The sequence below is a fragment of the Pezoporus flaviventris genome, unplaced genomic scaffold (genome assembly GCF_033815535.1).
Source record: "Pezoporus flaviventris isolate CSIRO_AGI_PZ_B2104156 unplaced genomic scaffold, CSIRO_AGI_Pfla_v1 ptg000035l, whole genome shotgun sequence".
Lineage (NCBI taxonomy): Eukaryota > Metazoa > Chordata > Aves > Psittaciformes > Psittacidae > Pezoporus > Pezoporus flaviventris.
The window spans coordinates 1,575,941-1,591,594 of NW_026892583.1; the positions used below are offsets into that span (position 1 = coordinate 1,575,941).

At 41.6% G+C, this 15,654-nt stretch overlaps 1 protein-coding gene across 1 annotated transcript in view; it reads left to right on the top strand.

Moving 5' to 3' along the window:
* The window catches only part of HSD17B12 (hydroxysteroid 17-beta dehydrogenase 12), a 92,267-nt gene that overhangs the window by 74,653 nt on the left and 1,960 nt on the right, over nucleotides 1-15,654 (top strand). Inside the window, 3 exon segments of the mRNA XM_061462193.1 lie at nucleotides 3,394-3,475; nucleotides 8,280-8,345; nucleotides 15,401-15,550. Coding sequence (XP_061318177.1) covers nucleotides 3,394-3,475; nucleotides 8,280-8,345; nucleotides 15,401-15,550 — 298 coding nt within the window.

A 15,654-nucleotide genomic window follows, 5' to 3' on the forward strand; every position in this document is an offset into this window, starting at 1 on the left:
TTATAATCTGCAGCTTCCTATTACACTTAAATGAGCAGTTCTTATGTGAATTTTCAGACTCACTGTCTGAGATGGGGGACTCATAGGACTGCAGATGGAGGCTTGATGTCTTCAGGAACAAAAAGAGAACCCCAGCAACAACAAAAGCCAGTTGACTGTTTCTAGACAAATATCAAACTATGGTATTTATTGCCAGGGAAGTAGCAAGTGCATAATTACATTACAGAGGAAGCTTGCTCTTTCCACTCCGCGTGCAGCTAGAGCAGGCGCTGGTTGCCACAGCAACAGGGAGATGGCTAAATATAGCCTCTGCAGTGCTGGACCACTTAAGGTAGAATGATGGGGAGGTGTGAGGGTGTGGGACTGGTTCTCCTCACCTTCCCCAACTTCTTGTTTCTTTAATTGCACAGTCGTTGGATGGAGCCAATGTTTCTTTTTGCCACACTGATGCTTTGTGTAGTTCTTCAGAACCACCCCTCAAAGCATTTCTTCTGTGGTTCTTCTAAGAAGCAAAATTGTACTTGGAGTCATTAGAAGTGTTGCCCTTACAAGATGCTTCTCAGTTTCCTTTTATCTGGAGGTTTTAAGTTATAAGCTTTTAAAGCTAAGGCTGTTTAGTTTATACAGAAAAAACTACCAACCACTGAGCCCACAGTAACATTGGATGCTTCAGACCAACCCATGGAGCTTCTGCAAGGAGGTGCTCTTCATTTGTTGTGTTTCCAAGAGGGTTTTCTTCACTGGGTTGGACTCACTGCACCAAGATGATGGTCACTGCTCCTGCTGGAGAGTTGCAGTGTAGCCAGATGCTGCTTTACAGCCTGAGTGCCAGCCTCTCCTCTAAAGCTTCAGTGTGTTTTATAAGTATAAGGCTTGTGTTTATCCATATAAACCCTTAACCTGGTTTTGAATCCTGTTAAGCTTTTGTCCTCAAGTTCTGTGACAAGTAGTGACCATGGGAAGAACACTTCCTTATATCTGATCTAAATTCCAGTCTTCCATTTAAATAAATGCCATCTTTCCTTTGTATTCCTAAAGGATGAATCAAGATCTTGATCTTTGTCATTCATTAGTCTGTATACTCTTATCATGGCTGCTCTTAATAATCTCTTAAATGGCTAAACCGAACCAATCTTTTCACCACATTGATGTATAAGGGTTGTTTTTTATTTCTTCTTTTCCCATTTCTTACATCATTGAATTCTTAATATTTCAGTCCTATATCTGTAGGGATAGAAGTGTTCTGTAGATTGCCATATGGGATTCAGTGGGTCTGTCCCTGCCATTCCCACCATAGAATCGTAGAATATTTAGGGTTGTTAGATGCTGTTCTTTGGGTGGTTGTGATTGCTGCACAAAAGGGAACTCCTTGCTCAGGTTTTCCAGGGAATGGCTTTAGAGCCCTGCAAGGCTTGGGATGAATTCATGTTTTTTTCTTCAGGATGTGTTGTTGGTTTTGTTAATATTGACTTTTTATCTGCCATTCTGTAGTGTGTTCACACACCAGTCTGAGCTCTTCAAAAAGTTCCTTGTAGGATTCTCCAATCTGGTAATCTCTTAAAAACTGCATGAATCCTCATTTCACTGCTAATCCCTGTTTGAGCTCATGACTAAATATCACAGCACCACCTGTTTCGATATGAAGAACTTCTGGCATCCTCTGTTAACCTTTTGCTGTCAGTGAAAATTCATTATTAATGTGTGGGCTTATTTTCTCCATACTCCACAGTTTGATCCATGTTACCACTTTGTTTCACCAACCAAACCTTGCAGGTAACTCCTGACAAATACAACAAGCTTTATTTAGCAAAGGAGCTTGAAGTCCTGAATGACTGAAATGACTCTTTTCTGCCATCTCATTTCCAGAGGTGAATCAATCACAGATTTAACTCACGCTTGTATCATGGCTGAAGCCATGGTGATTTGAATCCATTGTCATGATTTTAAGAGTTACGTCCTTGTGATTTTTAATAGTCACTTAAATGGTTTGGTTTTAGGATGGTTACTTAAATCATCCTGGCAGCAGCAGCACAGGGTACACCTAGATGAACAAATATGAGAAACTCAAATGTGAAGCTGCAGGAGTTGAGCTACATGCATGAATGCTCTCACTCTGCACTAAACATGCGGAACATCCTTTCCTTTTCCCTTTTCCTTTTTTCCTCTTTGCCTTCCTTCCTTCCCCTCCTTCCTTCCCCTCTCTCCCCTTTTCCTTCCTTTCCTTACCTTCCTTTCCTTAGTATGCCCAGGTAAACTGGCTTGATTTTTTTACAGGGTAAGAAGCAGCAGAGATGCATCTTTCACTGTGTTGGACTGTCTGGTAGCATCTTCTAACAGCATGCTTGCCCGAATTTGCCTGAACCTGTTTCTACCTAGCACTAAGTATTATGTGTAGTTTTGTAATGAAACCAGTATCAGAAATAGGCATAGAATTATAGAATCATAGAATAGTTAGGGCTGGAAAGGACCTTAAGATAATCCAGTTCAAATCCCTTCCCATGGGCAGGGACACCTTACACTAGACCATGTTGCCCAAGGCTCTGTCCCACCCAGCCTTGAACACCACCGGGGATGGAGCATTCACAGCCTCCCTGGGCAACCCATTCCAGTGCCTCACCACCCTCACAGTAAAGAACTTCTTCCTTATAACCTTATAACCAATCTAAACTTCCCCTGTTTAATTTTAAACCCATTACTGCTTGTCCTGTTGCTACAATCCCTACTCAATGTTAGTCTGTGTTGGGAAATCCATGAGCCTTACTTTGCCCTACCTGCACATGGTTTAGAAGTGCTTGGCAGTAACTAATTTCAGACTGTTACTGAAATGTTCTTGTGGAATACCTTCAATGTTACTGTAATATGCTGTAAAACAACTCTTACTTTCTGTAGTAATCCACTGAATATCTTCCATACCATATTAAAACACCTTTATCTTTGAGCAGTAGATTCCTATGCATCCTATCTTGAAGATCCATTATGAAGTCATATTTAGAAGACGAAAGGGATTCTCAAAATGTACACTATACAACAAACTCGTGTTGCCATTTCTGATATAACCTGAGATTTAGAAGTTGCCTTTTAGCCTTGTGCACCTTTGGTTTTCCATAGTTTAGCCCAGTGTGTGTGTGCATATATATATATTTATGGGGCTTGATTCTCTTGCTGTATTGACTTCAGATACAAGCTGGTATAAATTCCTGATTTATACCAATTGCTTGAATACTTGTAATTGTGCTTAAAGTCATGTTAGTAAATCTCAGTTTAGGATTTGGTTGGGGTTTTAAATGTGTCTTAATCTCCATCCCTAAGGCTTTCTTTAGGCTTGCAGTGATTTTCTGAAACATGAAAGTTGTTTCCTTTATTTCATGATAATATCTTTCCACTGCCTTTCAGATCAAAGGGGGTAGTCCTGAACATTGCCTCTGCTGCTGGGATGTATCCAACTCCATTGCTGACTCTTTACTCTGCGACTAAGGTAAGTGCTCTTTTCCAGACTGAAATCAAGTGTCAAACATAAGCCAACACTACAGGAATAAATGTTTTGATGTCCATCTAGTGGTGCCTTCATGAACTAAAAGTCAGGAGTTTCTAATTTAGCTTCTTCCAATAGTAGAAGCTGGAAGGATCAGAGAAAAATGAGTGCAAGGGTTTATTGGCATGGAAATAACTATTTTATCTATTTCATCATGCATTCTACTTTGACATGGAAAAGGATGCTAGTGTACCAAGCAAACTTGGTATGAGGTTGAGAAGGGAGATGGACTTTTTGAATTTGAAACTCCATCCCCCCAACTTACTGAAGATGTGTATCTTCAATATACATATGTATATATTTATGTATGTATTTATTTAAGTAGGACTCTTCTGGTGCTTGTTGGAAGCAAATGTTTGTCCTTTCTCATTAGCTGCCTTAAGTTTAACATTTCAGGTAAGAGAAAGCATAGAGCTCTAGGACCTCACCATTACCAACCTTAGTCAACTTCTCTTGATCTGCTGACCATCCATCCTGCTAACATAGTCCATTATGTCATTTGATGTTCCTGCAGTGAGTGGATTATTGGCTTATCTTCTCCCTGGCAGCCACCATAAATTCCAGATTCTTTGCAGCAGGGCTGCTCCTCAACCAGGCATGGCGTTATCCCACTCTGTATGCACTTCACTTTGTGCCAGTGGAGACATCTCAGGATGTTTAGCAATAATAAGGTTTATCAGGGTCTTTCTGGGCTGCAGCTCTGTCTTGTCAGCTGCCATCTGATGTTGTCATCTGCGAAGTTGCTAAGGGGGTGCTCTGTGTCATCATCTGGGTCACTGATAGGAGATGCTGAAGAATATGGGCCTCAGTAGTGATCTGTAGGGTTCTCTGCTTCTTGTCAGCCAGATGTCAAGCTGTTAATCATAGCCCTTTGAGCCTGGTGGTCCAGCCAGTTTTCAATCTGACCAGCAGCTTGTTGTTTTAGCATGCATGTGCTCAACTTCTCAAATGAGAATGCTGCAGAAAGTGGTGTCAAAAGCTTTGCTGAAAGGAAAATATCTTTACACACACACACACATACAGCTTATATACATTAAACATTCGTTTCCTTCATCTGCAAAGCTCGTCCACTCCATTGTAGAAGGCAGTATTGCTGTTGATAAATCTGTGTTGAGTGTGTCTGATGTATCTTCTTGTCCTTTGTGTGCTTGAAAGTGAATTCAAAGAGGTGGGCTCCATCTTTCCACTAACTGAGTTAAAGCCGGCAGGATCATTCTTGCCTTTTCAAGGCCCTCTGCAGTTGTTGAAGACCTCCCCTAGTTTCCATAGCTTTTCAGACATTGTAGGCAGCAGACTTGTATACATGTGGACTAGTTCTTTCAGCACTCTTGAATGAACCCGTGGTGACTTCATATATTTGAATACATCCAGCCTCTCCGAGTAGTCCCTAAATTGCTGCTGTCTCTGCCTATCCCTTTCGTTACACAAGACTGGTGCATGCAGAGGCATGTGGGCAGGCTTTGGCTGTGCAAAGCAAGAGAAGTGTTGAATGAATACCTTAACCTTTTCCTGTCCTTTATCTCTAGGTTGTTTCCCTCATCACTCAACAGATCCTCATTTCTCTGAAATTCCTCTTCAAACTAGCGTATCTGTAGGATCCTTTACTGCTACCTTTAATATCCTGCTAGTCTTTTCCCAGCTTGGATTTTATTCCTAAGTATCCAATACTGTGTTATGTTTCTGGTTTGTTACTTTTCCTTCTTTCTGTCTCTCATATGCTCATTTTTAGATTGAGAAGCTCCCTGCTTAGCCAAGCACTGAATTTTCCAGTTGTCTTCCGCAATAGTTTGGTTTATATTACTAGTTCATAGTACTACTCTAGATATACATTTCATGTTAAATTTACCTGCTCTGCTTTCTCTTTGTGTCACTGGGAGTGTTTTGTCTTTTTGCAGCTGTTTTTTTTACCGTTCTCCCCCAAGTTACTTATAGGGGCTTCTGAAAGTCTTCCCTAAAAGATGCCCATGGCAGGGGGCTGGAACTGGATGATCTTAAGGTCCTTTCCAACCCAAACCTTTCTGTGATTCTGTGTGCAGTTAACACAGTAAAGGCTAATGACTAAGACTAAAGAACTGATGAAACTAAATGCAAAAGACATTTACACTGGTATTAAAGCAGTATGGCACTGCAGTGTTTTCAGGCACACCTAGTAATCACCTTAAATACCTCAAGGATTTCAGGATCTAAGCAGAACCTTGACAGGATGAAGAAACCTTCAGTAATGTCACTCATGTCAGAACAGACCCTTGTTTCCTCTAGAGCTTCAGTAATGTCTTCATATTCCCGGGCAGGAATTGATGCACACTGCTTTATTCATACTAAAGGAGGGGATGGTTAAGTTTAGAAATCATGAAAGCCTGAAATAGTTTTAGCTGATAGAAATAGCTGTTTCCTGAGAGCTCAGTTCTTTGTTTTAATACAAAAGGTCACTTTCTTTGTGACAGCACCTTCAGCTCTATGGAATGAGCTGAGCTTCTGATTTTAGTGATAATGTACCTTACACTGCTTTGGTTAGTCTGTTTTCAATGAGAATCTCAAATATTTCTTCCTCTCCCCATAAGAAACTCAGTTACAGGTTAAGTAATCTGCTTATTCTCAGCACTGCTCATCTTCTTCTATCACAGCAAGATTAGTAAGCATGAAAGTGACTCCCCTAATGTAGCTATAGAAAGACTGTATCTGCAATGCCTAGGGTTTTTTTACCTCATCTATGTAGAGGGGGTTTGAAGCATTGTATCCTTCAGGTCTAAGTCAATGGCTTTGGCTAATTATCAGGAACAGACGCGGTCCAACTCTTTAACCTTCCCATGGAGAATTCCCACTCTTACCATGAAATGAGACCCTTTTAAAGGTGTCATAGTCCTATTTTTTTAACTGATTTACCTATCTACCTATGGTAATACTAATGAGAAGTGAAATATTATTGCTTCCCCTCCCCACGTCTTTAGTATTTGGGTTTGTTACTGGATATCCAAGGGGAAGAAATCTTCTTCCATGCAGTGCTTATCTGCTTGTTCAGGGCATGTTTCCTTAGAGACAGTTCTCAAGGCTGTTTTAAGTTAAAGGTTGCTGGGGGGGCTTGAGCATCTGGAAGCAGAAAACCCAATTTGCCTTGAAATAAAACTCTTCAAGAAGGAAAAACTCCAAAGCCTCTATACTGGAAGTTGCTTTCCCTTCTCATGTAAGCATTCTCTTCAGTGCAAGCTCTTTGCAACCTGTAGAGATGACAGTCTTTTTATATAGCCTTTCTGCATTTGAAACTGATTTTAGGCCTTCTTTCATGTAGAAATAGTTAGAAATTGAATGATCAAAGCACTTTGATTGACACAAAATGTTTTTTTACTTACTTTTAATAGATTGATACACTCTGTGCAGTTGTACATCTGGCAACTGTGTTCAGGGGCTGCAATGAGCTAGTCACATGTCTATACAAGTGTCTTATTGTTGCAATAGGATGGCTAGCTCACTTGAATCCTTGCTGCTAGACCAGACTTTGAGACTGGTTCCTGTTGAGTACTGAATTTCATTAAGAACTTACACTTGAGGGAAAGGGAGAAGAAAAGAACAGTTGAACAGAAGATGAGCTTTTTTGTGGTTTAATAAGCACTCTTCTAGCTTGTATATGCAACTTGAAGGTGAAGAATAAAAGGATCTGTCTGCCACACAGCAAAATCTAGTTTTCTTTTGGGTCTTGTGTATCCTCAGAAGAGCAGCTATAGGCAGAGCCCTGTAGCAATGGAGTGTTTCTGCAGCTCCTTGTATAACTGAGTTCAGTGGGATGACCTTGGTAGGAAAAACACCAGGCACTGCAAACTTAAGTGCTGGTTTCAGTTAGGACTTGTATTAACCCATTGGTGAGCGAAGGAAGACTGTAAAGCAGGTGCAGTACTAGAGCTTAGTTGTTTGTTTTGAAACTGGTCTGAAGAATCTGCTTCTTGTTTAGTGTATATTTGAGCTTCAAGCATGGATAAGATAGTTCAGTTCCTTCAGTTGAAGATACTCCATTCATTCTACCTGGCTGCATTGTTTCACTAAACCCAGAAACCAGAGCAGAACCTGATATTTTGTCTCACTGGACTGCAGGAGGGAAAAGTGGGAAGGTGGTTTAGGAGCACACAGGAAGGGTGAATCTGTGCTGGTTTGAACTGCCAAATAGCCTTGGGTTGTTAGGGCAATACTTTATTGACATTGGTTATGAAGGCAGTATTGGATGTGAGGGCATCTTGAAGGCACACTTTTAAACCTTTCCACTTCTTTCTTTCAGCTTTTAGTCCTGTACTTCCTAAAGCTTTCAGATATTTGGAAGAGGATCTGTGGAGATGGACTTCAGGACTAAGAGGAAGTGTCACCATAGGGTGGCCCTTCTTAAAACTGTAAAGGCAGAAGGCTAAGTAATTAACCATGCGTAAGAGAAACCTACATAAATAACTCTTAAACCAAAAAAGTCTAAAGAGGTGATATAAGTAGTGAACATACAAAGTCTTGTTCTCCTTTTTAAATTAGGCTTTACATATTCCTTCTAAATTAAATAGGAGGTTTGTTTAGATTGAGCCTTACTTCTGTGTAAACTGTGAGCATAGGGTTTCTATTCAGATGGCATTGCTCTAATATGCAAAGTTTCTTTGAAAACCTAAGGTTTTTCACTTTGAAAGCTAAATAGTAACTCAAATATACTTCCAAAACCCTGCACACTATAGTTTCTATTTTCATGTGTAGCATGCTTCATGTTTCCCTTCTTTCTCTCTAGGCTTTTGTGGATTTCTTCTCCCGAGGCCTCCAGGCAGAATACAAGAGCAAGGGCATCATTGTGCAGGTGAGTACAGTTTGTTTCATCTAAGTGTGGTTACCACAGCAACATTGGTGTCTTGGTAACAAAAGGGAATCAGCATATTCTCTTATTCATGAGTGTGTGACACAGATTACGGATAAGGATTTCCTTTGATCCCATTAGCCGCTTGCTTAAGTTACTCTGGAACAATGTCTTGAAGCCATAAAAACAGGGTTTGTTTATGAGCATGGCTTGGTTATGGGATTGGGGTTTTTTAGCTAATCATGGTAATTGAACTTTTAAGTATAAAATATATCCCATAAAACTCTGTGCAGCTGTAGAATACATCTTTATACAGCTTCATGTGCTGAATGCACTTCTTAGAGTGCATTTGTAAGGATTCAGCAGGCAACTGCTCAAAAGACTGGAATGGTGCCTGCAGTGTACGCATAGCAGCAAGAACAGAGAAGAGCCTCAAAGACCCTTTGTATGTAATGGATTGATTTAATTTCCTTTAGTCCTGGGTTTCCACTCTATTAATGTCTTGCTTCTCCCCCCCCCCCCCCCCATTTGTTTACCTTTCATGATTTAATTGTGTTTGATAGGCATAAAAGCAAGTCTGTCACAGCTTTATGGGATTTTGCTTTAATATTACTTCTTACGTATAAATGTAACTGGAATTTTGCATTGCAGCATTGGCTGCAAACATTTGAGTTTTTCATTACTTATTACATCTGTTGCTTTCCAGGTCAATAGTCAGTTTGACCAACGTGGTATAAGCTGTTACCTGTACTGTGAAGACGATGATGTATCTCTTTTAAATTCAGTTAGGGATCCTCTTGCAAACAGGATTAGCCTATGTCCATGCCTGTCATTCCCCTATTCTGTATGATGGATCTCAAAACCAGCTGGATGGGGCTTGGAGCAACCTGCTCTAGTGGAAGGTGTCCCTGTCAGTGGCAAGGGGTTGGAACTGGATGAACCTAAGGTCCCTTCCAACAAAACCATTCTCTGATCTGAACTCCAAAGGTCCTGTGAGGAATAAGGCACAAAGTTGTCTGTCTTATTTGTGCAGTCATGAAGTGTGAGAGCACAACTTTTGTTACTGGCTGAAACCATAGAGAAGTTGTTCCCAACTTAAGGCTATATTTCTTTTTTGATGTGTTGGCTTTTTTTTCCCTTTAAGCATACTTAGCAAAACAAGAACTTATCACTGGGATATGTCCTGCTGTTTAGTATCCAGATGTTTAGTATAATCATAGAATAGTTAGGAAAGAACCTTAAGATCATCCAGTTCCAACCTGCTTCCACTGGCAGGGACACCTTGCACTAGGCCAGGTTGCTTGAAGCGCTATCCAGCCTGGCCTTGAACACTTCCAGGGGTGGGGCAGCCACAGTTTCCTTGGGCACCCTTGCGCCAGTGTCCTGCCACTCTCACAGTAAAGAATTTCTTTATTATATCCAACCTAAATCTCCCCTGTTTCAGTTTGAACCCATCACCCCTTGTCCCATTGCTGCAGTCCCTGATGAAGAGTCCCTCTCTGGCATCCTTGTAGCTCCCTTCAGATACTGGAAGCTGCTCTGAGGTCTCCACACAGCTTCTCTTCTCCAGCTTGAACAGCCCCAACTTGTCTCTGTTACAATGTCCTGTCCCAGTTCCTGAGAGAGGATTGTGTAAAGAAAAAAGGCAGTTGCTGGGTGAGCTATTTCCATGCAGTCACTGACCCTTTCATGGCAACCTCATTTAAACCTAGATTTAAACCTTAGACTAAACATCTTAAAGGGCACAGTTTATTTGGGGGTCTGTTGGCAGTGGAGAGGAAGATAGCAAAGGTGGTCCCTGAAAGCATTCTGTTATAGACCTTCTGGAGGTCAGACTAGACATTAGTTTTGTGCTGACAGCAGTTCATAACTTGCTGTAGAGCACCCAAAGCATAATTTCTCAGTGTTTGATGCTGTGCCCTAGCACCCTGGGATGCACCTTCAGATAAATCAGTGGGCAGCAATGAAGGATGCGTACAGAGGTACTACCTGAACAGATACAGGCTCAGCGTCCAGGATGGTCTGTGTGTGCTCTCCGTTCTTGAAGTGGATTAAACTGGAGCATTGTTTAGTGGTTTATGTCTCCTTGTTACTTTCTCACAGGGCTTTCCAAGTCATTCCCTGACTTCAGCCCCAAACTGTCCTGCATTGGGTCAGTTTTTACAATACTGAAAGTTTCTTGCAGCTCTCTTTCCACTTTCACCCTTCTATATTACTTCTGTCTCCCCAGTGTGTTTCCAACTGTATTACTTGCAGATTTAGCTTCATTGTCAGACAGCTGTTCTTCTGATCTGTTTCATGTACTGCAGTCACAGTCTGCAGCTGAGACTGAAAGAAGTGTTACATCTGAGATGTGTTGTTCCTATGTGCATTTGTCTCCTCCTCCCCAAATTTTGTCTATGTAGTACTGTCAGTTTGAGAGGAGAATGAAGAAGGAGCAGGTACTGTTCATTTGTGACTATGGAGTACCTATTGAAACTGAAAAGGTAAATAACCCAGTAATCTGTGCTTGACTAAAGGCCTTTAGCCACCGTAGTAGAATGTACATAGTATGGGAAAGATTTTCTAGCTTTTGGGTATAGAAAAGCTAGAAAAAAGGTATTCAGTGTCTTCCATTTTTAACATTATAAGCAAATGAAGAATTAAATCTGGCTTTTCAGTTACTTTTTCCTGTACAAAACTTCACAGGTTGTGGTAAGCTGTCTTTTTCTAACTCCCATGTTGCTAAGGGTGCAGAATTCATAGAATCATAGAATGGTTTGGGCTGGAAAGGACCTTAAAATCATCCAGTTCCAGCCCCCCTGCCATGGGCAGGGACACTTCACACTAAACCATGTCACCCAAGGCTCTGTCCAACTTGGCCTTGAACACCACCAGAGATGGAGCATTCACAACTTTGGGCAACCCATTCCAGTGCCTCACCACCCTCACAGTAAAGAACTTCTTCCTTATATCCAATCTAAACTTCCCCTGTTGAAGTTTGAACCCGTTACCCCTTGTCCTATCACTACAGTCCCTAATGAAGAGTCCCTCCCCAACATCCTTATAGGCCCCATTCAGATACTGGAAGGCTGCTGTGAGGTCTCCACGCAGCCTTCTCCAGGCGGAACAGCCCCAACTTTCCCAGCCTAAATTCCTGACAGCACTGTTTTTTTGACCATAAATGTAGACAGTGCACTGCCATTCTGAGTTATGTGGGCCTGATGACCAATAGCTGTCACAGCTTCAATTTATTATGCTAATTTTATTGCAGTCCATGTCCTTGTCGCCTTTTTCCAGCCTAAGTCACTGTAAACCACTAATGAATATTACAAGTACTTTCCTCTGAAGCCTACTGATGTATCTCCTTCAAGTGCTCGGGAAGACTGCATCCCTCTTAGTTCATCTCTGTGACCTTCAGAAGTGTCATGCTTTTAATTCCACATTTACGCTTCCTGCTGAGATCACCATTCAGACCAGTTAACTTTTACCATGCCAATATGTGCAGAGTACCCCCTGTGTGAAAAACCTAACAAAATGCAGGTGGGATTTGACCAATCTCTGATGTTCAGCCTAAAGTATATCGTGTTTCTCAAGGGGATTGACTTCTTTGTGGAGGCTTAGCTTAGTTTTGATAGTATATTGTGCTTTTATTGCAATTTTGCCATCTTTAGATTAAAAATATACTCTTTTTGGCCTACTTAATTTTACAGAAGCAGCACAGTAATAGCATAGATTAAAAATCTCTGTGTGCTTACATGGAGAGAAAGAGATAGGCTGAAAGAAAAGGAATGAGGAAGAAGACAAGGACTTCTCAAGACTTAGAATCATAGAATAGTTAGGGTTGGAAAGGATCTTAAGCTAATCCAGTTCCAACCCCCCTGCCATGGGCAGGGACACCTCACACTAAACCATGGCACCCAAGGCTCTGTCGAACCTGGCCTTGAACACCACCAGGGATGGAGCATTCACAGCTTCCTTGGGCAACCCATTCCAGTGCCTCACCACCCTTACAGTAAAGAACTTCTTCCTTATATCCAATCTAAACTTCCCCTGTTTAAGTTTGAACCCCTTACCCCTTGTCCTGTCACTACAGTCCCTAATCAGATCACAAATTCAGGGAAGCATTCATTTGAAGGGATCCCTAGAAAGCTTTCTAGTCCAACCTCCTGCTCCTAGCAGTGGGATTGCCAAGCAGCAGTGGGATTGATGCTAATGCTGGGTCATGAGCTGGTTGTGGGTGGCTTTATCCAGCCAAGTCTTGAGAACCTTCAAGGGCAGGGATGCTGTGGCCTCTCTGCACAGCCTCAGTGTTGTGCTGCTCTCTTTGCAAAAGGCCTTCTCCCTAGTGTTCAGTCTGTCAGTCCACAGCCAGAACTGAAGAGTTTTGCCATTGTTATTCTGTCTGGGACAGTTCGGCTCTCATCTTCGTAACTGCCCTTGGAATAACTTTAGGCAGGTATTAGGTCACCACCAGCCTCCTTATCACCACAATGAATAAGCCCATCTCTTTCTTCAGGTATTCACAAAAGTGTGTTGTCACCAAATTAATGGCTAATGGCATTGCCTTTCTTCTGCAAAGCTTTTTAGCTTTCTATATAGGTCAGCTTTGGCTGCTGCAATTCTTTCCCCTTTACATCTCCCACCCTTCTTTTCCCCACAAAGAAATGGAAAGAAACTTACTTGGAAACACCCAAGAGTTCAGGTCTTTTTTGAAGGTAAAATAGGTGATAAAATGGTGTAAATGAGATATTCTGACTTTGGGGGCTTATTTTCATGTGTCTGTAGCATAATAAGCAGAGGCTTCTGTTGAAGAGATCTGACTTCTTGCATCTGTACAACATTGGGGACCCCAATTCTGGCCAGTTTAATAAGCATCAGAGGTGTGAGCAGTATCAGATGTTCTAAGTGAACAAGAGACATTTTCTCAACATAAGCTACTTTGAGGCACGTTTTGAAACTGGAAAGCAGGCTCAGCATTCCCTTGATAAAGACAAGGAATTTTCTATACAATTACTTGCCCAGGTAGCATGGGTTATGTCTGCCTGAATGCAAGGCTTTAAGCAGTTTGTTCTTAATCTGTCATGCCAGTTTTAGATAGGATTCATGAATGTCTAAGCTCCTTGTGGGGAGGAAGAAAGGGGGAGAAATACTAGATTCAACAAGTCTCTTCATAGCTGTTAAGGTATGGCACAGTTAATAGGAAGATGATAAATGTCACTAAAATGAAATACTTGTTTCTGGAGAGCATTGGTGGGGGGGGAAAGGGGTAATATTGGAGTATAATCCTATGCTTCTATGTGTCTTGAAGTGTGTGGATCAATAGCTAACCAGCAGTGCTGCTGTATGCTTGCTTTTCAAGTATCCTCATGCACAATTGTTTGCCCTTTCATGCTATCCAGTGGCTTAACTGGGTAGTACAGTTCACTTAAGAAGTCTGTTTTGAGCAGAGGAAGACAAAGTAAATCATACTGTTGTGACACTCTGGGGATGTTGTACATACGATTTGGTAGTGAATAAGCAGCTTAGAAATGTTTTCTTTCTAAAACACCAAAGTAGAGATTCTGCTTAGAAATATAGTCTGAAATATGGATGAAGTTCACATTCTGGAGCTGAAACTAAGTACCAATGTTGTTATGCTGACGGAATGAGTAGGTTTCTTATCCAAGCATTTGTAGAGTGGTAATTGCGTGCACTCCTGAAACTGAGGTCTCTGTTTTTCAACTCCATGTGAAAGTGGGCTAATGCACTGTATTATTGAAACTCCTATTTATTGAACTGTTGAAAATCCTATTTATAGAGAGAAGTGCGTGGTGGTTGTGGTTTAAACATGTGTCAAGCATGTGTGGTCATTGTTCTTTGAGAACAATGTGGGGAAGCAGATTTCTGAGCTGTAACTTGCCCAAATATACTGAGTTTTGAGATAGTATTCTCATTTGAGATCCATTAGTGTAGCAGAAGTGGATCCACGCTTCTCTGACATCTGCTGTAAAGGAACATGAATGATAGTGCTAACTACTGTGATGGGCTTACTACTGTGGCTGTGTCACTAGTACAGCCACAGGTAGGGCCTTAGGAGGTCATTGTGTTGGTAAGGTCCCAACCTTTCTAAGCATGTGAGATCTGATGTGTTTAGTATCTTATTAAGTAGCTATAGACCAGGGCTTTTTTGATCACCTTTTTAGAGGCCTGCATTAAGGACAAGTTGAAAGCAATGCCAAAACCATAACTGTGAGGAAAGAGGGTTGCTTCCTAGTGTATAATTACACTAGGTGTACTGTTCTCCAGTAGCATGAGCTAGGGATAGGTGGAATGTGCTTTTGGATTCCTCAGGTCTGTCTTGCACCCCCACTGTGGTACCAGTGTCCCTCTGTCAACAATATACCCATACCTCTTCCTCTTGCTCTTCTATTATGCCAGAGCCAGGTAGTTCTGAAACCCAGCATCACTTCTTCTGTTTCTTCCAAATCTTGCTATAAAACCCCATTAACTGTGCTTCATTTCTTGATTCTTCCTTCTCTCCTTGAGGTCTTCCACTGTCGTACTGATACCTCCTCCTTCCTCTGAGCCCCTCTGGAGTTACAAGCTCAATGTTCCAAGTCTCCTGGTGTTCTTTTTCTCCTTCCTCCTGTGTTCATGTTTCTCTCTGTACAGGTACCAAGCCGGAGAGCTGTTACTCAAGTAATAAAATGCTTGTCTTGGGTTCTGCGTCCCCTTCCCAAGTAAATGTTGGGGGTTTACTACCAAGAAGCAACACAACAGCATTTTCTATTAAGCAACTGGAATGTTTTGTGCTTACAAAGCAAATTGTAAGAAAGGCTTTTCAACCATACACTTGCAAAAGTGGTTTTTCTAAGGCCCCAACTGGGGATGCTGGCTGTCAACAGGCCACATGTCAAATATGACCCACAACATGTCCAATGAAAAATGGTTTTGGTGTTGTACGTTGTGATGTTAGAATGGAAAAGAAGGCTGGCTCAAGCTGGAATTCAGTGTACAGGTTATCTAATTGCCAGTGATTTTTGATATAAGTTAATCTGAAAGCATTCTCTGCTTAACATGATCTTTCCTACGTGCAGAGTGTTCTACCGTATTACGTGGCTACTAAGATGTCCAAAATCCGCAAGCCGACCTTTGATAAACCCAGTCCTGAAACGTACGTCAGAGCTGCGCTGGGCACCGTGGGCCTGCAGTCCCGGACCAGCGGGTGCATACCCCATGCGCTCATAGTAAGTCACCTCAGAAAACATAAGGATTTGGAATGTCCTTTAAGTGCTTGTTATGGAAGAGTAATAATAATTTTGAACATTGATTATTTGTGTTGTTTAACATC